The sequence below is a fragment of the Jaculus jaculus genome, chromosome 3 (genome assembly GCF_020740685.1).
Source record: "Jaculus jaculus isolate mJacJac1 chromosome 3, mJacJac1.mat.Y.cur, whole genome shotgun sequence".
Lineage (NCBI taxonomy): Eukaryota > Metazoa > Chordata > Mammalia > Rodentia > Dipodidae > Jaculus > Jaculus jaculus.
The window spans coordinates 135,104,226-135,131,005 of NC_059104.1; the positions used below are offsets into that span (position 1 = coordinate 135,104,226).

The 26,780-nt window shown below is 41.2% G+C and overlaps 1 protein-coding gene across 20 annotated transcripts in view; it reads left to right on the forward strand.

The window, feature by feature from the left end:
* Lins1 (lines homolog 1) overlaps positions 1-26,513 on the forward strand; it is a 39,999-nt gene extending 13,486 nt beyond the window's left edge. For 9 of the 20 annotated variants that reach the window (XM_045145157.1, XM_045145156.1, XM_045145158.1 and 6 more), the window contains 7 exons: positions 11,560-11,654; positions 18,242-18,746; positions 18,835-18,924; positions 19,888-20,029; positions 21,680-22,270; positions 23,832-24,003; positions 25,638-26,513. In XM_045145157.1, coding sequence (XP_045001092.1) covers positions 18,336-18,746; positions 18,835-18,924; positions 19,888-20,029; positions 21,680-22,270; positions 23,832-24,003; positions 25,638-26,490 — 2,259 coding nt within the window. In that variant the 5' untranslated portion in view covers positions 11,560-11,654; positions 18,242-18,335 and the 3' untranslated portion in view covers positions 26,491-26,513. Of the gene's footprint in view, positions 1-6,987; positions 7,060-9,069; positions 9,178-11,559; positions 11,655-11,679; positions 11,760-18,241; positions 18,747-18,834; positions 18,925-19,887; positions 20,030-21,679; positions 22,271-23,831; positions 24,004-25,637 lie in introns of those variants that run through there. The other 11 variants (XM_045145152.1, XM_045145155.1, XM_004658071.3 and 8 more) reach the window with 8 other exon arrangements.
* Positions 26,514-26,780: the final 267 nt, after the last annotated feature.

A 26,780-nucleotide genomic window follows, 5' to 3' on the forward strand; every position in this document is an offset into this window, starting at 1 on the left:
CTACAAGGAACAAGGGTGGAACAAAACACCTGATAGAAGGATCATCCTCCCATCAGACTTTGCTAGCCAACTCATTAGGCAAATACACCAAAGCACGTGCTTGGGTCAACAGAAGATTGAAGACCTTCTTAGGCCAGCTCACCTTAAAGGTTTTTTTTTTAACTTTTTTTGTTCATTTTTATTTCTTTATTTGAGAGTGACAGAGAGAGGGAGAGAGAGAATGGTGCACCAGGGCTTCCAGCCACTGCAAAAGGAACTCCAGATGCGTGCACCCCCTTGTGCATCTGGCTAATGTGGGTCCTGGGAATCGAGCCTTGAACCAGGGTCCTTAGACTTCACAGGCAAGCACTTAACAACTAAGTCATCTCTCCAGCCCAGCCCTTAAAGTTTTTGATTGAAGCAAAAAGCAGCAGAAGCAATAGCCAGGAGCCATTACATGCTGCCTGGTGAATGCAAAAAGTGGAGTTGGAGTTAGAGAAAGAGGGACCCAACCTGGGGTAAACTGGAAAATAGACTTTTCAGAGATAAAGCCTGGTTTATATGGATACAAGTATTCACTGGTACTTATAGACACCTTTTCAGGATGTACTCAGGCTTTTCCAACAAAGAATGAGACTACCACAACTGTGGCCAAGAAGTTGTTAGATGACATCATTCCAAGGTATGGTTTACCTGTTCTTTTAGGGTCCGACAGTAGACCAGCCTTCATCTCACAGGTAACCCAGGCCATAGTTAAAACTGTGGGGACAAATTGGAAACTCCATTGTGTGTATTGTCTACAGTGTTAAGGACAGGTAGAAGGAATGAATTGGACCCTAAAGGAGACCCTAACTAAATTAACCCTTGAAACTGGTGGTGACTGGGTGTTTCTCCTTCCCTTTGCCCTTTTCAGAGTTTGAAACTCCCCATATAGCATGGGGCTGACCCCTTTTGAAATCATGTATGCAAGACCCCCACCCTTGTTGCCTAATATAAATGCAGAGATGTTAACTGGATTTGGTGATGAGAGATTTCTCTCCTCCTTACAAGCTTTATTTCAGGTGCAAGAACACCTTTGGTCCCAACTGCAGGCCATCTACGATAAGGCATCTCCCCCTACACCTCATGGGTTCTGACCAGGAGATCTAGTATTCATCAAAAGACACCAGAAGGAGACTCTTGAACCCGGTTGGAAAGGACCCTACACTGTGGATCTGACCACCCCAACTGCCATCAAGGTGGACAGTGTCTCAGCCTGGATACACCATTCACAGGTGAAGCCTGTTGACCCACACACAGATCCAGAAGACTACACATCTGAAGAAAAGCCAGGAATGTGGCAAGCCATTGCACGCCCAAAAGATCTGCTCAAACTAAGAATCCATAAGCAGAGACTCAACAATGATGCTAGGGATATTTATAGTTATACTTCTTACTGTATTCGTATGCTGCTCAGAACTTTGGGTATCTTCTTTAGACACGCCCTCTGATCTCAATCCACATAGGCCCTAGAACCTACCTCACTTGGATAATTTCCAACCCTGCCACTGGAACTGTTATCAATTCCACTTCCCACCTGGCCCCTCTGTATACATGGTGGCCAGAACTTATAGACTTCTGTCATCTTTTTTGAAGGGGTATGAGAACCCAATGATGAGCAGCCCATTCCCCCTTTCGGATGTACCTACCCTGCTAGTAGACAACAAAATCAAGCCTTAACTATCTGTGTTTGCCCTGGAAGTGACCTGACAAAGGCCCAAAACTCCAGATGTTGGGGTCCCACACAGTACTACTGCACTAGCTGGGGATGCGAGACAACTGGCACTTTTAGTTGGGCATCGCCCAGCAAAGGAAAAGATTTAATTACACAGGAAAGGGCCAACTGGGGAAGGGACACAGGAGAGCACCTCATAAATGGGGCTTGTAAGAAAAAACAGTGCAACCCCCTAGCCATCAGGTTTATAGAACAGGACAAAAACATGGAAATTGGAACTCTGGGAAATCCTGGGGGCTCAGACTGTACATGATAGGATCAGACCCTGGAACCTTGTTCACTATTAGACTAGCAGTGAACCCATTAAACCCACCTCAACCCTTAGGGCCTAACCAAGTGTTGGCTGTGCCTCTGAGAACAACACCCTCCCTAACCACCCAGCCTTCTGGATTACTAACTTCATCAGCTCGCTCACCTTGTATCGGAGCCATCCCAGATTCCTGAGGTGCCATCCTCAGATATTGGCCCCATGAAGGTTTTAAAAGCAACCTACCAAGTTCTCAACTCCTCCAGAGCTGAACTTGTTGGCTATGCCTGAATGCACAACTACCTTACTATGAAGGCTTAGCAATACCAGAAAATTACTCTGAAGCTACTGAAGCCACTGACTACAGTTGACAGCTGTCAAAAAAGAGAAACCTTACCCTCCAGTCAGTCACTAGAAATGGACTTTGTGTTAGAAATCAGGGTCCCCAAACCTATTCTCATCTATGTAACCTGACTCAAAACCCTATGAGCACTGGGTACTTGGTTCCCTCAGATGGTAGATGGTGGGCCTTTACTGTAGGATTAACCCCCTGTATTCACACCCAAGTCTTAAACCAGACTGATGACTTTTGTGTCCTAGTACAATTGATCTCTGAGATACTATTCTTCCCTGACCAAGGTGTTCCCTTACAACTAAAGCCAGTAGGACAAGAATCACTGCTGTTTTATTCTTTCCTACTCCTTGGATTGACTGGGGCAATAAGCACCAACACCTCTGCTTTAATACTCCAGAACAAAAACTATAATAAATACCTTAGGTCAGCCATTGATACAGATTTAGAGCAAATGGAAAAATCTATCTCATATTTACAAGACTCCCTTTCCTCCTTAGCTGAAGTAATTCTACAAAACAGACAAGGATTAGACCTATTATTTCTCCAACAAGGTGGTTTCTATTGCCTTAAAAGAAGAATGTTATTTCATTTTAATCATTCTTGTGTTATAAAAGATTCTATGGATGTACTTAGAAAGAGATTACATGAAAGGAAATTAGAAAGGGAAAAATCCCAAGGATGGTACAAGTCTCTGTTTAATTGGTTCCTCTGGTTAACAACTCTGGTCTCTGCTTGAACAGGACCCCTCATCCTCCTGTTGCTGGCCTTCACTTGTGGGCCCTGCATTATTAATGCCTTGGTCAAATTTATTAAGGATCACTTAGCCACAGTACAATTAATGGTTTTGAGACAACAGTACCAATCTTTAGATACATCTCAAGGATTCGAGATCAGGCCATACTCAATGGGGGAATGAAGGAATCAAACTGATGCTATGACAGGCTTCAGTAAGGTGCCACCTTAACTAGGCCTGAGTTTCAGTTTCCCAGAGAGGCAGGCAAGACTTCCAGAAAAACCATGAACAAAGGGCTATTAATCAACAGTGACTCTGACATGTGGCCTGGGAAGATAGCTGCCCAGGGGCCTGAGTCAGCTCCCAGAGATGTGCCCAAACATGCCCCTTTCGCGCCCTTTGCCCCAACCAATCAAAGGCATACAACAATAAGTGTTGCTTGCCTAGCCAATCACTTTAAAGATTACCTAACCCACCTGGAATTCCCCTAGTTGTGCTTAAAAGGGGCCTGCATGCTCCTCTGGGGTTGCCATTTTGTATGAATGGTCGACCCCTGCATACTGGCTGATTCTGCAGAATAAACGCTCTTTGATTTTACATACTAGTTGAGTCTGTGATCTTTCTTCAGCGATTTTTGGACCCTTACAAATATAAAGTAGATTGCTGGGGTTTCATTTCATTTTGTGGCTTTTTAAAACAAAAGGATAGTTTTGATTGCTTTTATAGTTCACAGTTCTCAGAAGAGACCTCATTTTGGAAATCACATAGTCCAGCGATGTTTTGAGTAACCAAATGTTCTTTAACGGAATGTCTCAATGCAACAGTAACACATGAGCATGTATAGCCTTCGTTATGTTACCATTATATCCTGGGACTAGAATAAGATGGTTTTTGTATTCCATCACTCTGCTTAATTGTTTACAATCTTAATATTCCCATCATTACAAGTTCTATTTTGGATGATAGTTTTAACCACTACCTCTTTATTACTGCCTGGAGCCAGTTTAAACCATTACACATTCTTCAATTTTGCTGTTAAGTCATGACTTTACTGGAGGCCATAAGTCTACATAGCAGCCAAGTGAGATACATTGCTTTTCTTCCTATACATTACCGTTAGAAAAAGAAGGCAGTCTTTTGTAAGATATTACAAGATTTTGTATCCTCCACAAATAAACTAAGTTGACATGTGAATCTCTTCAGAAGGTTAAATTCACTCAAATTCCTTCTGAGCAAAAGTAGGACCATTTTTTTTCATGGTCCTAAGAAGCTTCAGGAAAATCCCTGCTGTCCTTTGCTTCATTGGCTGTCTCTGGAGAACCAGAAACATTGGAGTTAACCATATGTGGCAGTTTGATTCAGGTGTCCCCCATAAACTTAGGTGTCTTAAATGCTAGGTTCCCAGCTGATGTAGATGATTTGGGAGTTAATACCTCCTGGAGGATGTGTGTTGTTGGGGATGGGCTTATGGGTGTTATCGCCAGTTTCCCCTTGCCAGTGTTTGGCACACTCTCTTGTTGATATTATCCATCTTATGTTGGCCACGGGTGATAGCCACCCTCTGTTCATGCCATCATTTTCCCCTGCCATTGTGGAGCTTCCCCCTCAAACCTATAAGCCAAAATAAACCTCTTTTTCCCACAAGTTATTCTTGGTCTGGTACCTGACTGTAACAGTAAAGTGGTACCGAGAGTGGGGTTGCAGCTAGACACCTGACTGTGTGCCTTTAGCCTTTGGAGCTGATTTTCAAGAGGAATGTGAAAGGTCTTGAAACTTTGGCCTAAGAGATGCCTTGTAGTGCTGTAAGTACAGCTTGATGGACTGTTCTGGCCAAAGTTGAAAGACCTGAAGGCAGTAATAATTATGGACTGTGAGGTTTGGCTTTGAAGGTGAGAAAGAACTTTGCTTGGACTGGACTAGAAGTTTGTGTGAGAATCTTGCTGTTATGCCTGTGTCTTCAGAAGTTGTTCAGGGTTGCTTTGTGTAGAAATGAACTGGTGTGAGCAGACAGATATGGCACAGAAAGAAATCTCTAGGCCAAAACTCTTGCCCATTCTGCTGCAATTGTTTGATTACAACCTCTGAGATTGGGCCAGCTGACCTGCACTGGGGCAACAGGAAGAACATAGATTTTTGAAGGGGCCTGAGTGCTCAAGGAATGTCCTGTTCTTCAAAGTCTACTTTATTCCCCCCTGGATTAACAAATTGGCACTCTACCTGGTATTGTAGAATATCAGAAATGCAGGAAAGAGAGGATCATTGAGTTTGTAACATGGTCTTGTGTTTTGGAAATAGCCATGGGCAGTGTGAAGCAGAATTGCTGGTTGCCTGCATGGAGACCCTATGAGGCCATGAAGATGAACGGTGGATTACAGTGGAGACCCAGTGGAGATGCCGGTACCACAAGATGGTTTCAAAGGAAAGCTGCTGGCTCTCCAGGACTGAATAGCCTAGCTGGAGGGGCAGGATTGGAATGCCAGGGACTTGTTGCTAGTTAGAATTATCAGACTTGGAGATATATCACTAACTAGAGTTGGACTTGAAGCTACAGAGTTTGATGTTTGCCCTGGTTGTTTTAAATCTTGTATTGGTTAAATATTTCTTTGCTATGCCCAGTGCCATCTTTTGCAGTCTAAATGTTTATTTTGTGCCATTATGGGTTTTTTGGGTATTTTTTGGTATTATGGCTCAGTTATAAGACCTTGGATTATGGGGATATCTGAACATCATTTGAGTTGATAATAACTATGGGAACTTTTAAAGTTGGATGAATGCATTTCATTTTAAATCATGTATGGTTATCAGTTTATGGGGGCCAGGGATGGAATGCGGCGCTTTGATAAAGGTGTCCCCAATAAGTTTAGGTGCCCTGGATGCTAGGTTCCCAGCTGATGGAGATTTGGGAATTAACGCCTCCTGGAGGGAGCATATTGTTCAGGGCAGGTTTATGGGTGTTATAGCCAGTTTCCCCTTGCCAGTGTTTGGCACACACTCCTTTTGCTATTGTCCACCTTATGTTGGCCAGGGGGTGATGTCCACCCTCTGCTCATGCCATCGTTTTCCCCTGCCATTGTGGAGCTTCCCCTCGAGTCTGTAAGCCAAAATGAACCTCTTTTTCCCACGGGTGATTTCTACCAGCAATGCAAGCCAGACTACAACACCAAATGTATTTGATTCCTGTGGAGTTAATTTTTCAGGCACAAGCCAGTTCATTCTTTTTATTTGCCTTGGCAGCACCCATTCTGAGGGGAGTATTTGTTTATATAATAGGATTTGGAAAGGGATGATGAACTTTCTGTGATACATCACCTTAGTTGTTTTTGGTTTTTGGTTTTTTTTTTCTGGACTTCTCACTGATTTCTCAACTTTCTATTTATGAATACAGCCAAGTGCTTTGGAGATTTCTTAACCTGCTTGGTGTTCTCAGTCAAATTAGTGTTCTTTCTAGGAAGATCAGTGGAATGATCCTCAGTGTCATTACAGAAGTTCCATTTTATTTTATTTTATTTATTTAATGTTGAGGGCTTCAGATGTCATATCTCGTAAATACTGGAGACTCACTCATGTTATCATGGTGCCTTAGCTCAGCCATGGCAGTGAACTGCACGGGCCAACCTAGAATGTTCCTCCTGCCCTGGTGTCACAGGAAACCTTTTCCCCGGGTTGACAAACACATGTCTTCTGTCCCATAGGGTACAAAGGACAGACCAAATGATTACACCAAAACCAGTTTAGTGAATCAGTTAGTTTATTGGGGTTACTTAAAGGAACAATAAATGACTCAAACATAGCTGCACCACCCAGAAGTCTCATCGCATCCCAGATGAGGACCTCTCATAGCTGCTTTGACTCAAAGGCAGCTAAGCCCACGTCAGCACAAGTAAGGAGTGACTGGAAGAAGCTGCATCTCCGGAGCTCACTGCACCTCTTACAGGTGGCTGCACCGCAGCAGAGTCTCTCCCTTCCCCCAGGTACTTGTTTTCCCTTTATGTAGCCTTAGGGCAGGGTCTTGCAACTCTTCCCCATACTTGTTGAGTACTGAGTCTCTGTGACTTCCTGAACTCTTCCCCTCCCCAGGAAGAATGTTTCAGTTTCTAGCCAACATAACCTTGGGGAGTTCTGTGACCTTTAAAATTCTGGTCTAGACTTCCTGAATGGGCAGAGCCTTCTCTTCTATTTCTAGGAATCTGCTACTCAGCACCTGGCCTGGGCTCCACTAAGCTATTCAAACCTGCATAGTATTTCCTAACAATTTAATAGCAACTGGGTTTTAACAGACTTTATTTCCTATTTACTTAGGTAATACTAGATTCACAAAAATGGGAACACTAATCTCACAATGTGAAGTTAATTCAAGATAAATATTTATGAGGCTTAATTCATAAAACCCTGATGCAATCCATACTGAGTTTATTGCTTGAGTAGGAAAAAACTGTCACCAGAGGAGTGCCCAAGACCTGCGCAGCAGCTGTGATTCAGCTCATTTTTAGAGTCCAGGGTCCTAGGGGTTTTCCTAGTGCTCTAGTGATCTCAGTGTGTGACAGTCAAGGACTACTTCCTTGGAGCCCATGCCTGGCTCTTAAAGCACTTGTCAGTACATAGAATAGCAATTTGTATTCTGCATAACAGTGGGACTATCTGGAAACCTAGGTGTCATAAGTAGAGCCCCCATGACTATAGATGCAGCCCAATGGTATCCCATTATCCACCTGTAGCCTTACTTGGTTTAGCTGTCCCTGCAAGGAAGAGAGGATGAGGATGGGAAAAGAAATCTTACTTCAGACATTGGTCTCACATCCCAACAAATATGATGCTGATTTAAAATGAAAGAGCTTGCTGGTCATGGTGGCACACGCCTTTAATCCCAGCACTTGGGAGGCAGAGGTAGGAGGATCGCTGTGAGTTTGAGGCCACTCTGAGACTACCTAGTGAATTCCAGGACAGCCTGGGCCAGAGTGAGACCCTACCTTGAAAAACCAAAACGAAAAAAAAAAAAAAAATGATAAAATGAAAGAGCTCAAAGCTGAACTTGGTGGTGCACACCTTTATTCCCAGCACTCAGGAAGCAGAGGTAGGAGGATCTGGGCTTCTGAGTTCCAGGTCAGCCTGGATTAGAGTGAGACCCTGGCTCAAAAGAAAAAAGCCTCAGACGGGCATGGTGGCACACGCCTTTAATCTCAGTACTTAGGAGCCAGAAGTAGGAGCATCGCCTTGAGTTCGAGGCCACCCTGAGACTACACAGTGAATTCTAGGTGAGCCTGGACCAGAGTGAGACCCTACCTCGAAAATCAAAAAATTAAAAAAAAGAAAAGAAAAAAGCCTCAAAGAGCGTAAACATAGTGAAGAGGAATGAGTGAAAACCTGTCCTTGAAAAATTTCTTTCTAAAGGACCATTGAAGACATGGAATCATACTTTAATCACCATGAGTAAAAACCTTTAATTTTTTTATATCAACACACAGGCTTCCCATTTTTTTTAATGCTTAGCATTGGAACAGTGTGTTTATAAACTTAGGGAACGAAGCTTTCTCATTAGTAAGATCAAGTAGATTGGTCAGAAATTCTCAAAGTACCATTTCCTGATCCAATTCTTGTGCTATTACAGATCCTGAAAAATCAGAAACCGGGGTGGCCATGGGATCTGTGTTCTAACAAGCCTTCCAGGGAATTCTGATGCTAGAACCTAAAATCATTCATCTCTAGATCATACCCAAGGTTCTTCTGACACAAAAACTGATTTTTGTTGTTTTTGTTAGTCAGGCTAGGGATGGAGCCAAGGACCTCACATGTGCTAGACAAATGTTCTACCACTTAACTTTCCTCCAGCTCAGAACTGTCATTCTAATGCTCAGTCTAAATCTAGGATAGATTAGAAAAGGCCTTTGGAATGGTCCAGTACTAGAGCTATCTGGGAGAGATTCCATGTAAGTATTCTCTTGAATAAGTTCATATGAAAAGTTACAATCTCCCTTCCATTCCAGGCTTCTAAGAATAAAACTATTTCACTACTCATCTAAAATCAGTGCAGGCTTTTGCTGGTCCATCTAGCAGCTTTGCATCTCTTGATTCCTGCCTCTGTCCAGCAACAGGTAAAATGAAATGAACCCCGGCAATTTGTTACATAACCTCTTAATTTTTTTTTTTTTTTTTTTTTTTTGCTGCACTGTCCCATCTTTGAGATCACAGCCTGCATTTGTGTGTATATATGGGTATGCCAGTACCTCTTGCCACTGCAAAGGAACACCAGAACCACGTATCACTTTTTGCATCCAGCTTCCGTGGATGGCTTAAGGATTGAACCTGGGCATACAAGCTTTGCAAGCAAGTAGCTTTAACTGCTGAGTCATTAGCTCAGCACCATTTATTCATTTTTTATAACTTTGTACTATATATAAATAAGGAAGTGCAAAGAAAAGAATGTGCAGGTCACTCCAAGTACATTATTAGAGGAAAACTTGGGTTTAATTTAAATCTGCCATTTTAACAAGAAAACAGTTTTATATATGAAGTCTTTTATATATGAAGTTCTGTAACTAGGTTGCTAGCCTTTAATGTTAGAAAGTAGTAATAACCTCCTGAACATCATCAGAATCCCAGAATAATGGTTTAATGTAATAGGAAAGCAACATAAAAACACTTTGACAGAGCTTAAGACTTCTCAGTGTCTCCAAATAAATTCTCAGGCCTTATCCCAGGACAGTTTCAAGGAGAAGTATTTCATAGCCAGGAATGCATGGCAGGAGCAGCAAACTGTCATTGCAGTCACATCATCACATCAGCAGAGAAGAAGTAGAGAGCCACGCCAGGCTGGGCCATAAAATCTCTACACCTGGCTGGCAGTGACTCTCTTCCTCCAGTCATGGTCCATCCCCTAAAGCTTCCCAAAGAGCACCACCAACTGGGGACTAAGTATTCAAACACATTAGCCAGTAGGGGACATTTTACATTCAAATCACCACACATTTAAACATATATTCAGCTTTGGTTTCTGTTTTGGTTTTTCTGTAGTTTTAAAAGGTGGATCCTAGTGCCTGAGGAGATGGCTTATTGGGTAACAGTGCTTGTTGGATGAGCATGATGGCCTGAGCTCACTCCCATTACCTGCCCAAAAAGCCAGGCACAGCCACACACAGCAGAGAGGGGAAATCACTGTAACTTGCTGGTCAGTCTAATGAGAAAAACTGCATGAGATACCCTATTGCAGTGAAATAAGACAGAAGAGCAACAAAGGAAGACATCCAGCATCCTCCTTTGGCCTATGCATAGAGACATCCATATGCATATATAATACACATATCAACAAAAAATCAAGAATCTGTTGCCAAGCTGGGCATGGTGATATAAGCCTATAATTCTAGAACTTGTGCTTGGTAAGCTTAAACAGTGAATTTGAGGATAGCCTAAGCTATAAAAGAGACTATCTCAAAAACAAATATCCATTTTTAGTAACATTCAAAGGATATTAATGAAATCATATGTATATTAATGCAAAAAGTTAAATAAAAAACTGCCCTCCCCCCATTTTTGTTTGCTTCTTTTAATGGTTCTGGAGCTTCAGGCCATGACCTTGAGCATGCTAGGCAAGCATTCTACCACTGAGCTATGTCTCGACCACTCCCATACATACTTTTAAGTCAGGGTCTCGTAGGTTCCTCAGGCAGACCTTGAACTTGTTATCCTCCTGTTTTCAGCCTCTTGAGTAGTTAGGATATAAGTGTGTACTATCATGTCTCACTGAAATCATTGTATTTTTAAATTGAATTTGTTTCTAGTTTATTAAATTAACAAGCACTTTCAAGAAAGATAATATAGGGCACTCCCCAGCCCAGACCTGTGTTGAGGCTGCCTGGACACTGAGTAGGCAGCCCAGGGTCTAGGTGAGCACTTTCCACACGCCCATTTAGTTAAGTGGATACAACCCCCAGCCCTGATACACAGATTTGGGATCAGGCCCATTTGGCTCTGTCCTTACTACTCAGTCTGCCCACCTGTGCCATCCTGAGTAGGGACAAGCTAATTAGGTCCTCCCAGAATTGTGCCATTCCCCAGCCCAGACCCATGTGGAGACTGCCTAGGCATTGAGTAGGCTGCCCAGGGTCCAGGTGAGCTTTGTAGTTAGAGGTGGGGTTTCCTATAATCACTAAAGAATAGGCATTTGCTCAGAAGATATTTGCAAATTGTACCACCAAGTTACATAGGGGTCCTCTTCCTTGGAAACACTATCTCATCCTTGAATTAGCTATTCTGTAATTGCTGTCCTAAATGCAATTGAGCGATACATACATTCTAAAACAGAAGTTGATATCTTTGCTTCATCAGCACTCTTGGGGGCTTGGTAGATGACTAAATCTACCTGAGTTTGGATGCCTAGCACCCTTGCAAAAGCCAGACATGACAGCCAGCAAAATCAGCTTCTTCCTGTCCCTTCTCTTCTGCATGTAAATTGATTTGTTTTTCTCTCTGTTTTATAGAGCCCAGCACAGGTAATTCAGGAAGGGGACTTTGAAGATGATGAGCGTGGGCCAGAAAAAGAATGATAAGCATGTACAGCAAGTGCACACTACAGGTGATCTTCTGGCCGTCCCTGGCAGCAAAGCACATCCTTGCTTGACAGTCATATGATTAGACTACACCAGGTCCATGCACAACACACATCTGATCATATCTTTGGGTAAAACAACTCTGCACAATGTTTTCCTTCAACATGAAAATTAATTTTTTCTGTCTCTTTCCTATATCTGAACAGATTTGTTCCTTTGCTTGTTTTGTAGATCCCAGGGCAGGTTAAGGATGAGGGAAATATCTGTTTCCCTTTTTCTAGTTAGATGAGGCTGCTAGGGCCTCAGTTTGGGTTCTAGATACCTGATAACCAGGTACTGCTGGTTTCTACGGGGCTATTGTTGGCTTCAGAAAGTCATTGCAGGGAAAGGCTTTGTGACATTACCACCTTTACTTACTGCATTCTGTACTGGCTTAGTTAGGGTCCAGGGTCCCCAGCCTGGCTTCTAATGAGCAGAATGCATTCATGATAGCTTTTATTTGTATTTCATAAAGGCTAACATAGTTGAACATCATTTCATGTGTGTTACTAATGCGTAATTAGTTTTTTAACATAGGTTGTAGTATGTTCCCTCCCCCTTTCCTTTAGGGCCTTCCTTCTTCAATAAGATTATCGGTATTCACTGTGGGGTAATTCGGGCTTCTGTCTCTGGGGGAAGCTGTGCCTCAGGTTGTTTCTACCCACCTTGTAGTAGTGCTTACACTCTTCCCGCCCCCCTCTGCCACCATCATCTCTGAGCCTTAGAGAGAGAGTTATCAGTTAGTAGTCTCTATATTTCTGTTATGGAGTGTCTTGGTTCACCACAGTGTTTGATGTTATCCTGGGTGTGGATGTCAGGCTAGCGTTGACAGCAATACTCACATCACTGCTTCCTGTGCACTGTCTTTTGGACCCTGATAAATGTGGTAGAGGTGGCATATCTCTGTGAGCATTCGGCTGTCTCTTCTTGTGTTGATGGATCTCTCCAGTATTCTTTGCCATCTGTAAGATAAAACAGATCATCTGACCAAGGGCAAGAAAGGCTTTTATTTAAGGGAACAGGTCTAGAAGCTGACATTTTGCTGAGGCTACCCATTGTACTTGTACAGGGAACACTGGGGACTTCTTTCTGGGTATTGTGATATTCGAACCATTGGGTAATGACTTTGTTCCCAGTACCAGTTGAGTTCTTCCCCAAAGAGGGCCTCATGTCCAATCAGAGGGCAGATGGCTACCCTCAAAGGCTGTGTGCCATTATTGCATATGTGTGTAGTTCTTGTCCAGCTGATGGGTTGCAGGGTCCCCTGGTTATTCATGTTGTTGGTAACCATTGTCATCCGGCACCATAAAGGTTTGCCAGGTGAGGACTGTTTTTCCTCTCAGTTCCCACACTGACTCTTGGTGTTCTGAGAGTCTTCTCCATTTTCTTTCTTTTTGTGTTTTGATTTTTCAAGGCAAGGCCTCACACTAGCCCAGGCTGCCTGGAACTCATTCTATAGTCCAGGGTGGCCTCAACCTCATGACAATACTCCTACCTTAGCCTCATGACTGCTAGAATTACAGGTCTGACCCACCATTCTTGGCTATCTTGCCCATTTTCCATTGGAACTGGTTGTTTTTTCATACTGTTTAGAGAGTTCATTATGGATATTAGGTATTAGCTCTTAGTCAGATATGTGGCTTGTGAATATTTTTTGTTAGTCTATAACTTGACTTCACCCTCTTAGATAAGATCTTTCACAGAGCAAATTGTTTTTTCATGTTGTTTACATCTAGGTAATCAATTTTCACTTTCATCAGCCATGGGTTTGGGGCCAAGGTTTTGACTAGTCTTAGAACCCAAAGATTTTATCTTACTATTCTCTAAAAGAATGTTTTTCATTTGATAGCCATATCTTATTTGTTAAGTTTTGTCAAAGGTTGAAAAAACCTTTTTTATTTACAAACAGTGGGAGAGAGAGAATGGGTATGCCAGGGCCAGTAGCCAATGAAAATAAATTCCAGTTGCATGCATCGCTTTGTACACCTGGCTTCACAAGGATACTGGGGAATCAAACTTGGATTGTTAGGCTTTGCAGGCAAGTGCCTTAACTGCTGAGCCATCTCCCCAGCCCTGAAATTATTTTAATTGAAGTAAAATACATAAGGTACCCTTATGCCATTACATATCTTAGACCATTGATCGAGTTGGTAGCCTAATAGAAACATAGGATCAGTAAATAACTCAGTTTCAATCAACTGGGTGTCCTGACTAATGTTTCTACCTTTGGCTGCTAACTATCTTCTGAAGCAATGAGTCTTGATGAGCACCAAGAAGGTGCATAGTAATTGACCTTAAGTCTAGATTCTGTGCAGCATGTAAAAATGATTGTGAGGATTAGTGTTTTGTCTTATGGCATTATGGGAGGTAGAAAATCAAGGATTAGTTGTGTGAGTTACTGTTGACGCCTGGGAAGTTGTCCTGGGTCCTAAGGTACTATAGAAAGCCTATGCAATTGCCACAGCAGGACAGTGGAGGGAACAGGCTCTGAAATGAGACTCCTCGCCTTAAAGTCCTGGCTGCTGCTTAACTGGCCCTGACTTAACCTCTCTGTACCTTGGGTTCTTGTCTGTAATATGGATATGGTAATGAAGTACCACTTTATGAGGTTGGGAAGCTCATTTAGAAATGTGTGGTAGGCACTCAGTCTAAATTTAGTAATTATTCCTTAAAGCATCAGGTTTATGTAAAGGTAAGTGGGAAATACGATTTTTTTTATTATTGTTTGGGGTGTTTTGTTGTTCAGTTAGTTTGTTTGAGGCAGGGTCTCACTCTAGCTCAGACTGATCTGAACTTAATGTGGCGGTTTGATTCAAGTGTCCTCCATAAACTTAGGTGTTCTGGATGCTAGGTTCCCCAGCTGATGGCAATTGAAAATTAACGCCTCTGTTGGCAGTGTATTGTTGGGGGCGGGCTTATGGGTGTTACAGCCGGTTTCCCCATGCCAGTGTTTGGCACACTCTCCTGTTCCTGTTGTCCACCTGATGTTGGCCAGTAAGTGATGTCCACCCTCTGCTCATGCCATCATTTTCTCTACCATCGTGGAACTTCCCCTCGAGTCTATAAGGGAAAATAAACCTTTTCCCCCACAAGCTGATCTTGGTCAGGTGATTTCTGCCAGCAATGCAAACTTGACTGCAACACTTAGTATGCAACTCAGGCTGGCACTGAGCTCACAGCAATCCTTTCCTATCTTACTTAACCTCCCAAGTGCTGGCATTATAATCATGAACCACCACATCCAGCTGGACATATGTTTCTGTGGGGCACAGAATGCAAAATTTAAATCACTTACAGTACTTAAAGAAATAGAAGACACTTCAGACACTGTGCAATCAGTCTTCTCTACTGGCAAGTTCCATGTCTTCGGGTTCATCCAACCTCTAATGGAGAATATTTGGGGGGAAAAAAACCTGAACCCTTACAAAACATATGCATGGCTTTTTTTCCTTATAATTCTTTAAACTATAGTAGTTGACATGGGATTTATGTTGTATTAAATATTATGTCATCTAGAAATTATTTGAATTATACAAGAAAATATAGGTGTATTAGATGTGAACACTACAGTGTTTAATTTAAAGGTCTTGAGCATCTATAGATTTGTGAGATCATCTCCTGGGGGCTATACTTGTCTTCTTCTAGTGAGTGCTCCCTTTGAAGACCAGGTGTGGGAGGCAGCATGAAACCAAGAGAAGCTCTGTCATTTCACTTGACTCAGTGAGACACCTCCAGTTATTTGTTCCCCTTCCAGGCTAGGTAACCTCCTTTGTGGACTCTTTATTCTGGTCTATATAGATTTTTAGCATGTACAGGGTTCTTCACTAGACAAATAACTTTGTCCATATTTGCTTAGGCTTGATGTCTGAAGGGTATATCTCCTTCCAGGCCAGCATGGAAATGTAATTTGCAGTGTATCAGCTACTTGAAGGGGGGCCGGTCAATTGATTCCTCAATTTAAATTAAAAAAAAAAAAAAGGCTGGAGTGATGGCTTAGCAGTTAAGACACTTGTATGTGAAGCCTAAGGATCCAAGTTTGATCTCTCTCCAGATCCCACATAAGCCAGATGCTCAAGAGTGATGCAAGTGCAAGTTCTTACATACACACTAGGTGGCGCAGGCATCTGGAGTACAAGTGCAATAGCTGAGGCCCTGGAGTGTTAATTCTCTCTCCCTCTCACTTTCTCTAAAAAAAGAGAAACTAGTAATTTTCAACAGGTTGCCAAAGACATTTATTTCAGTAGAGATCACTTTGGCCAGCATAAATATTTTAAAAGACAATGCAGTGATGGAAGTTTTGTGTTAAGTCCCAGGAGAAGCAGCCTAACACTGATTGTCTTATTTGTTTGTTATCTGTGTTATCTGCCTGGCCCCTAAGCAGTTTTTGCCCCATCATCTTTATTTGCAAAAGATCCATCTGGACATTTATATGTTATTTTTGGTGCTAGAGATTAAACCCTAGCCTGCCCATACTAGGTAAGGGCCCAGCCACTGAGCTATCTTTCCAGCTGAGTACAGATTTTTTCATTTGAAGTTTACAACCTTTTTGTCTGATTTCTTAGAATCATTCTTGCCAAAGAACCTAGGCCCCACCATTACAAAAACAAAACTAAAAATAAAAAACCTGTTTTTCCTCAAAAATGCTTGCTATTAACTGACATTTGCTTTTTAGACTATATGTTGGAATGATTGTAGGTCAAAGTGACCAAATGGAGATTTCATTCTCATTTTGTAAAATTTGAAGTTTTATGACTCACAGAAATATTACTGGAAGAATTTTTATGGGTATAGCATTGAAATGAAAATACTTATATTTGTAGTTTTTAAAATAAACTATATTATGAGCATATGATGCTGGTTAAAACCTAAAATACTCCACTTCAGAGTGTCAGTATTATTGAGGAAAAAAAATGTTGTTAAAAAAAAGGAGTTAGACTTTGAAGAAGGATATGAAAACCAGTTTAATATGTGACTGGCAAAAATGTCAGTGGTTGAGGTGATGGTTTTATTCAGTTTCTTGCAAGTAGGAGACTGTTCTGTAGCGGCAAATCTCTCAGTAAGGGCAGAGATGAAGTAGAGTTTGTACACCAAAGGAAGCTAGAAAGGTTCATAAGTCCCTTTAATGTCAGCTACTTGGAGGCTGAGACAGGAAGATAAATTTAAGACCAGCCTAGGCAATTTAGCAGTGCTTATTATACAAGCTTGAGAACTTGAGTTAAATCCCCAGCACTCATGTTAAAGGGGGCGGGGGTGGGCTGGAGAGATAGCTTAGTGGTTAAGGCACTTTTCTGCAGTGCCTAAAGACCCAGGTTCAGTTCCTCAGTACCCATGTAAAGCCATATGCATCTGGAGTTTGTTTGCAGTGGCCATAGACCCTGGTGTACCCATTCATATTCATTCTCTCTGTCTTTCTGTCTTTGCAAATAAATAAATAAAATATTTTTTAAAATAAAAATAAATTTTAAGAAAAGGGTGGGAAGCTATTGAAGGAGAGTGGAGGTTGGTCCTATCTGGGTACAAAAATGCGGGACTGTGCTGTCTGGTTAGCTCTTTGTTGGACATGGCTGCTTGGAGCCCAGGAACGTTTACATTGTCAAGATAGAACAAAGCAACCAATATCTCTGTTAATGGATCCCGTAGAATATACACTGGGGTTTAGAAGTAGCATTCAGAAGTTTGGTTCATAAATTTAAAAGCTATAGGTTTCCTATTACTTCTGCAGTAGAGAACTAAGATAGAGTAACTTTGCCTGGTGGAGTGGTTAATATTTGAAAGTCCCTAGGAGCTAAATAGGAAGAAGAAGCAAGAGGTGAAAGACCAAGACCAGGTTAGCAGGTCACACTGAAGAAGCAAGGCCCAGTGTAAGTGGTCACCTTCAAAGTCCCTCCTCTGAGGAAGGAGGTTGAAGCTATGCAGGGCTTATATATATGGGTCATGGTGGAAATAGAAGAGAAGTCTAGGGGTTTTGTTAAAGGGTAGTTTTAAGAGCCAAAGAACCCTGATAAAATGCATTCATGTAAAAAAAAAAATTACTTAACCCATTAATCAATGAACCAGACAGCTGTCACAACCCATTTAAAGAAGTAAGAGAACTATGAATTATGAAGTGTGCATATGGAGAACAAGCAAGTTAAAATGACTTTACAAAAGGAAGCAAAAAATTGCCATCCCTCACTGGGACAAAGGTTGGGTGCCCACCAGACAATTATTTACATGTCCATAGGTGAGAATTATATATGTTGCCATCACATACAGCTTGCAAAAGATTACATGGGATCCCATCATTGCCAGAGGCTCCAGTATTCCATGGAAAGGTTATTAAATTGTCTCTTTTGCTTATACTAGTGTCTTTATAGTAATGATGTGACTTCCTCTGACACTGGTTGACTGCCCGTGTTCTCTGATTTAAAAGTCTTGTCTGGACATAGATGTGTCATGTGTGTGTCTTCAGCTCTTCAACACACACGTTTCTGGTCTCTGTCATACCAGAGGCAGTTCAGCGTAAACACAGTATCCGAAGTGCATCAGCTCCGAGCACAGTCTGCTTATGTTTGGACTGCTTTTCTATTTATAGGGGTGATGACCAAGGATTTGTTACATTCCTAAGCCATCAGCATTTACAACTTGAAGTTGTCAATTCTCACACAAGATACATTTTGGAAGTCAACATGGAAGCTTTCTACCACGTTTTGGATCAGTTTTACAAGAAGGTACTTCTGGGAGTTACACTTGAAAATGATAGCCAGGATTACATTTTGTATCTCAACCCAGATCTTTCAGAACAAGCTTTCCCTACAGACCTCTCCTTCGAATCATCGGATGCCACTAGTATGTTTGAGGGTGTGCAGAGCCAGCATGGGCCATCCTCTGGTATGGTGACTGCCTTTCCTGACACACAGGGGTGTGTGAAGAAACATCCCCAAAGGAGCAGTGCCAAAGAGGTGACACTCCTTCAGTTAACTGTAATCAGAGTGATGATCACCAAAGGACTGTCTTCAGAAACTGAGGCCCATGCAAAGGAGAAATACAGACATATAATGAAAATTCTTTTACAGTCAGCTGAAATCGATTCTAAACTAGTAAGCCCTTTTTACACAAGATTTAGAGATTTATAATGGAATTTCTAAAAGCCTTAGAGTGGTGATTACATGCATTTGTTTTCTATAGATTTGCCTATTCCAGAATGCAGATAAACTCTTGTCTCACATGGCTGCAAAGTGCCTTGCATTGCTTCTTTACTTCCAGCTAAGAGAAAAGGTTAGTAATCAAATTATGCTGGTATTTCTTTTAAAGTTGCTCTTTGGCAGTTGGCTAACTCCTGCAAATATCTGAATTAATAAGATATTTGCTCACATAATAGTGTGTAAAGTAAAAAAAAAACACACACACACACAAGAATGAACAGTACAGTGGGGTTTGAATCAAGGATAAAAATCTTTTTAAGTCTGTTTTAAATTGTAATAAATCCAGCTCTTTACACAGGAGATGGATTTCATGTCAAGGACTCCATGACTCCCTTTAAAGTCTCAAAGGAACAAGTAGGCCCCTCCCCTATGACATTGTAGGAACCTCTGTTTAAGAACCAAGCTCAGTTTTACAGGTTTGATGCAAATAAATTTAGACTGAAAAGTAATGTGAATAGATTTACAATCAGATTATTTACTTGTCTTTGAATTAGTTAATAAACAAAGGTAATCACCTACTGTTTAAAATAATATATTTTTAAATGGAAGCTGTTAATTATAGTAGAATATTTGGAAAGTCAAAAAAGAATAAAACAATAAAAACTATACATTGGTATACCATGTGCAAACATGAGAATGTTTGAATGTTTTCACGGTTCTTTTTAATCCTTGACTTCTATAGCATATTGAATTTCTTGAGTTAAATAATCTTAAGGTATTTCTTTCATCAAATATTACCGCCACCCCCCCTTTTTTTTTTGGTTTTCCTGGTTAGGTCTCACTGTAGCTCAGGTTGACCTGGAATTCACTATGCAGTCTCAGGGTGGCCTTGAACTCATGGTGATCCTCCTACCTCTGCCCCCCAAGTGTGGGGATTAAAAGCGTGTGCTGCCACACCTGGCTTTACCATCCCCTTTTTTAGGTGAATGAGTAAATTATTGTATATAGTTACATCTAGATGATAGGTAATTTGTAATTATAAAGAAAATAATTGTATTTTAAGTACCTTTTTCAAATCAAATTTTCTCACATGTAGATGACATTAAGTAATTCTTGGATTGCTTTTTGCCATAAACATCTTTCTGACAACTCAGAGAGTGACGAAGCCATCCATTGCCTCTGGATTGTCTCAGCTGTGATGAAAGAAATCCTTAAAGATGCATGTTCACAAACACCAGGTACGAGCTACATCGTCCTGTAAATGATCTTTATCTATCCCCCAGTAGTGTTGTAGTTATAATGAAAAATAACACTTACTTTGTGTCTGATTTCTCTTGAAGTATATTTAAAAAAATCTCTTCCCCATATTGTTTAATTGAATATATCCTTTTTAGAAACATGGTTTGTGTGCGTGCATGCATGCGTGCGTGTGCGTGTGTGTGTGTTTGTGTGTGTACACTATGAAGTTTATGCATGTGTGTCTGCCCTAGAATGCACCTGTGTGCAGCAGCTAGTAGACAGCTAATATCCTCCTCTGTCACTCTTCCACATTGTGTCCTTAGACAGTGTCTCTCTCTAATTCTGCAGCTGCTGGGTTTTGGTCAGTCTGGCTAACCAGTAAGCTTCAGCAGTTCTCTTGTCTTCATCCCCCTCAGGACTGAGGTTATAGGTGGCCATGCATGGTCATCTTTTATGTGGATCCTGGGGATATCCAGTCCTCCTGCTTGAGTAGTAAGTGCTTTTACCCACTGAGCCATCTCCCTACCCATGAAGATAACTACTTTTTATTTATTTATTTTGGTTTTCTGAGATCGGGTCTCACTCTAGCCCAGGCTGACTTGGAATTCACTATGTAGTCTCAGACTGGTCTCAAAGTCCCCGGGATCCTTCTACTCTGCCTCCCAAGTGCTGGGATTAAGGGCAGTGCCACCATGCCCAGCTTAAATATATTTTTTTTTAATTTTTATTAGCATTTTCCATGATTACAAAAAAAATATACCATGGTAATTCCCTCCCTCCCCCCCCCACTTTCCCCTTTGAAATTCCATTCTCCATCATATTTTAAATATTTTTATGTATTTGTTTATTTGAGAGAAAGAGAGACAGACAGACAGACAGATAGAAGGAGGCAGAGAGAGAATGGACACATCAGGGCCTTCTACCACTACAAATGAACTCCAGACACATGCACCACCTTATGCATTTAGCTTTATGTGGATACTGCAGAATTGAACTGAGGCCATCAGGCTTTGCAAGCAAGCACTTTAACTGCTAAGCCATCTCTCTAGCCCAATAACTGTTTTTAAAAGTTAAAGAAAAATTTAAGAAAAATCAAAACTTCATGATTAAGTATTTTTTACATAGTCTGATGCTGATGATATTTATGAAATGAAGATTCATTTTAATTATTAGCTATTAACCTGTGTATCCTTGTTTGATCTTAAATCTTACAAAGTATTATGTGTAAAAATTGAATTGTATGGCTAGGGAGATAGCTAAGCCAATAAAATGCTTGCCTTGTAAGCAGGAGGACCTGAGTTACTACATCCCCAAATCCACATGTCAAAAATTGGGTGTGATGCCATGTGCTTGTAATCTCAGTGCTGGGGAAGCAGAGGCAGGCACATACATCCCTGGAGCTCACTGGCCAGGCATTCTAGTGTGGTCACACAAGTTCCAGGTCAGTGGAGTACCTGTCTCAAAAAAGTCAGTGGCCTCTGAGGAACAGACACCTGTAATTGTCCTCAGGCCTCTCTACATGTATGTTGCACATGTGCTCATAGTCACAGATGCCCCTGCCACACAAAAAAATTAGTAAAACCAAAACATAAGTTGGAAAATTGTGTTTAAGAAACTGTCGCTTATAATTACATCTTTTGTAATTGCAGAACTTGTAAGGCAACTTGTGACTCCCTTGGACACTACTTTTGAAGCATTCTGCAACTTCTTATTTTCTCAGCAATTTGAAGCCTGCCGGGATCTTTCTAAAAGAATAAACAGCGTGATGTGCTACCTGGAATTACTTGAGCTTCTCATAGCCTCCAGAATCTGCCTGAAGTTGTGTTTTAGGAGCCAAAGGATTTTATTTTTGAAACCTTTTATTCTAGATTTTCTCACTTGGCCTATGCAGGCTTTTGTTAAAAGGAAGTTGATTATGTTCCTCAAAAAATGCCTTCTCTGTAAAGTTGGTGAAGACCTGTGTCGTGGATGTGTGTTGGCCTCAGTGTCCCCAGACCCTCTTCTGGATGGGGACATGTTGGCTTTAGCAAATGCAGTTTTGCATGCTGTGCAGCTGGGGTTGTTGGGGTCATTTTCTGTTCACAGAAAGCCTTCCTACTTTGGAGGTGATGAAGTTTGTCAGCCTGGATGTAGACCTAATTCTGGTCCTGATCATGTGATCCTTCGAGCAGCCAGCTTAGTTACATTGAAATCCTTAGAAATCTCGTTCCAAAACTGTATCTCAGCAAATGAAATGAAAGGTAATTCTCCAAGTTCCTTTTCCGAAAGTAATATGCAATTATTTACATAAGTAACATGATTCATAATTACTAAATATCAGAACTAGTATCATTCCACTAATATAAACAATATGTTGTCCTGACTATAACTTATTAAATGAGTTTTGGAGAAAGAGACTGGAATTACCTTTAAGAAACATGTAAGCTTTACTGAATAAGGATAGCATAACGAATGGCTTAGATTGGGGAAAAAAATTACTGATGAATAATCACCAAACACTGTCTTGTGTGCGTTCTTCATGATTAGAGGATGAATTGAAACTAATATGTTGGAAGTTATGATGAAGAAATTGTTGCGTGTAACTTTAACTGAAAGAATTCAAAAAATGCCTTGTAAGCTATGATTTTAGTGTAGGTATTGAAGAAGACGTGTCCTGTTTCACTTGAAAGAAATGAACAATAACTTAGTGTGGCTCCCCTGTAACACCTGTGCATGGGAGATAGAGCCAGGGGATCTCTGGGCAAGCAGGATAGCTAGACTAGCCAGATGAGCAAGCTCCGGGTTCCAGTAAGGGGCGTCATTCGTATAGTAGAAGAAAGAGCAGTTAAGAAAAACACTCAGTGTCAGCTCGCATATACTTACGCACACCAGATGCACAGACACCTGCAAACATTTTTTAAAATATTTTTAAATATTTATTTGTTTATTTGAGAGAGAGAGAGGAATATAGAAAGGGAGAATGGGCGCCCAGGGCCTCTAGCTTCTGCAAAGGAACTCCAGAAACATGCACCACCTTGTGCATCTGGGTTACGTGGGTCCTGGGGAATTGAACCTGGGTCTTTTTGCTTTTCAGGCAAGTACCTTAACTGCTAGGCTACCTCTCCAGGCCCCCCCCCAATTTTTTTTTAAAGAAATGAACAATAACTCTCCCTAAACAAGCAGCAAATGAAATGAAGAGTGTGGCTTAGATGCTTCGGGCATCTCTTAGCTTTGTATAACAATGTACGATGTAATTCTGGCATTTACCATTTACAACACTAGGTGGCATCTGTTATATAATATCAGAGTTTTAAGTTGCAGATTAAAACTCACAGAATTGGATTTATTTTGTTTGTTTAATGCCAGTGCTTTCTTCAATGCTTTAAATAAGCAAATAATATTCTGTTTGAAGGCAATTTTTTTTTGGGGGGGTGGCAACGTTATTATCTATACTTAATTAAGCAGAGCTAGGATGTCCAATGAAGAGATCTCTGTTGTTTCCTCAATTACTTACATGCTTTTATCACAAAATTACATTTATTTCTCAAACTATAATTAGTTATTTGGCAGTTGTGACAAATAGATAACCTGACTCCATTTTAAGTGAATGCTCTTTGGTAGGTAAGTCACTTTTGTTCTCTCTGAACCTGTTCCTTCATTTGCTAAACAGATAATCCCTAACTCAGGGCATTCTAAGATGTGAATGATGATAGTATACACTACAGTATTTAAGACACTAGGAGTATAGAAATATGTATACAAACAAGATGTTGCTATATTCCTAAACCATTGCCTACACTTTGAAATTTGCACTTTTCAAAGTTAACTTGAAGAAGTTCATGTCTGAGGTACTGGCCTTCTTAAAGCCTCAGCTTCAGCCCACTCTGCAAGGACACAACCCATGTGAATGGCTGTCCAGGGTCTTCATAGAACAGGATGATGACATGCTGGAGGCGGCCAACGCATGCCTGAGCATCTACCTCAAATTGACCAGGTTAGTGTCTTTCAAGTAATGGGGACTGCCTTCACACCACAAAAACAAGAAGCATGTCAGAAAATGTGTTGGGTGTGTTATTATATTCCTTCTTTCAGTGGGAATACCTTGGAGTTGCCTCGTAAGTTCCAACTCCATTCTTTAACTCTGCCTTCCATGAAAATGGGATGGCATTTGTGTGATGATGAGGCTGAGCAGATCTGAGATAGCAGAACTAGACCAGGGCCTGAAGCCCTGGGTTCCTGTTTAATCTCCATCCTGTGTGATCAGATAAAGCTAGTACCTTCCCAGAACCTTAACTCATGATGAAGGCAATCTTTTTTACCTCTAATTCTTTTCTGAAATCAGTTTCTAAAAGATAAGTTTTGCCTTTGTAAAGGTGAATATGAACCTACATAATCATAGGAACCATTTCAAATTTTTGCTTTCATCTACAGCCACACTTGGGCTGTTAGCTACTAGGGGCAGATATCTGAAGTTGGTTATGGAGTTACATTACTCATGGCTTGTTGCTCCAGTTCTGTTTCTGCCTTATGAAAGCAGCTGTACTTGTGGCAATAGTTTCTTGTGGCAAGTTTCTGTAATTATTTCTGAAGTTACAGCTGATGACCCTTCCCACTGTTTCTGCTCGGCTTTATGAAAACCCAGGAGTATTTGCTTTATTTCCATCTTTCTCGGCCTGGGAAGAAGGGATTTCTCACTAATGATGGTGGGGCAGCTTGGGCCTCAATACATACCGGGTTAGGAACCTGCTGCCAATGGCTGCACTCTGGCTGGGAGTGTTTGGAACCAATTTTCTAAAAGTTCTGATCAAGAACACGGTCCCTGCATGTGATTTGGATTATACTTTAAAAAAAAAAAAAAGAAGGTGAAGCACAGCTTTAGACTGAAAATGCCCATTGCCTATAACAGTATCTTAATTTTACCCAAAACTGACTTCTCATTGTGTTAACTTCATTCAGTTCAGTGCATCCAGGGAGCATGAACTCATGCTTTGAGGAAAATGAAGTAAAGAATTTTTGGTTATAAGTGAGAATAATCATGTTCAACTTGTTTAAGCAAAAAACAGATGTGGTGGGCTCCTGATTGGTAGCTCTAAGGAAGGGAGTCAGCATCTCTGTCTCACGGACCGCGGTGATGCCGTCAGATATCTCGTTTGCTGTCTCGTAGCTCTGAATTCTTTCTCAGGCATGGCCACCAGCAGCTTCAGGCTCATAGCAGTCTTGGAGTTACACTCTTTCCTAGCCCCAGTATAGGCACCAGGAGAGAGCTTGTTAGCCTGCTTGGGTCTCAGATTCTCTCAGAAATAGTCATTGTGACCTAGAGTATGGGGTGCTCTGAATGATCAGTCTGGGACACATGTTTACCCCAGGTGAGAAGTGCTTGAACCCCACCTTAGCATGTGGAATTGATTGCTCTTGAGAATGAGAAGGGAGAAGGACAGAGGACTTGTGTTGTGCTAACAAACAATAAGATTGCTAAATGCAGTGGACTTTCTTTTATTGAGTCAAATTTATTTAGAATTTATGGGGCAAAGACTTAATTTTGAATATTTTTCCCCTTAAAGTAGTATGTAGACTATTTGGTATGTGAATTACATCTGTTAAAACTTGTTCCATTATCCTCATTTTCAGAGAATGGGAAGCTACTGGAAATTTGACCGGAGAAAAAGAAACATGGATCTGTCACACACATGAAAATGGCTATAATCCTCACTGCATTTTCTTATTCTTCTTAAAAAATGTAGCCTTTGATTCTACAGTTCTTCTTGACTTTTTGATTTCATCAGAAACCTGTTTTCTTGAGTATTTTGTCCGATATTTAAAATTTCTGCAAAAAGACTGGGATCATTTTTTCACCATCTGCAAGTTCTTTGATGCAGCTGAATCCCAACATGGAGTAAGTGTGTGTGGCCGTGACTCCTCAGTGGTCCAAGACAGGACTACCAACCAAACAGCACCTGAGCGTTTAACTGCTGCTGGTTGTCACAGAAGTGCTGGTGTACCGGTTGCCTGGACTTCTCATGACCCTTCTGAAGCCCTGAACCAGGTTGTGATGTCTAGGGAGACCCACACTGTGAGAAACGTTAGCCTGCCTTCCCTACAGGCTCTGCAAAGCCTGGTGGACTATGAGAGCTCTGAAGAGTCTGAGTCAGAACCCATGGACCAGTGTTTAGCAAACTGCCCACCAGCATCTTTACACCAGGAAGCAACTGAGGAAATGCAAAACCCACCTGGGACAAGTAGGGCTAAAGAAGAACTTAGCCAAGAGCCTCTGCCAAGACCTCTGGACCCTAAAGCATCTAATACCCTCTCTGTTGATTGTGGTGCTATCTCGGAAGTGGGAATATGTGACAAAACAGTAAAATGCTTTCAAGAGCTACACAGTGCCATTTACCGTTTGCAGAAGCGAAATCTCTTCCCATATAATCCAGCAGCACTCTTGAAATTGTTAAAACAGGTAGAAGCAATAAATAATAAAGTGTGAACAAACCCTTTGTAAAACAATGACATTTTGTTTCCAGGAATTACTTTTAAAGTTGTTGTTTATTTAACTTATTTGCCTTATTTGAAGCAGCCTAGTATCTGAAAAGTATCATATGACAAATCACTAGATTGTGGCTGCATAGCACTTGAAACTTATAGTAGTTTAAACCTACCAAACTGTGGGGTGGTCGGTAGATTAGTTTTCTAGACAGGACAAACTTTATTGACAACTTCCATACACACAGACAATATACCATGATCATAATCCCCTCCCACAACCCTCTGTTCCCT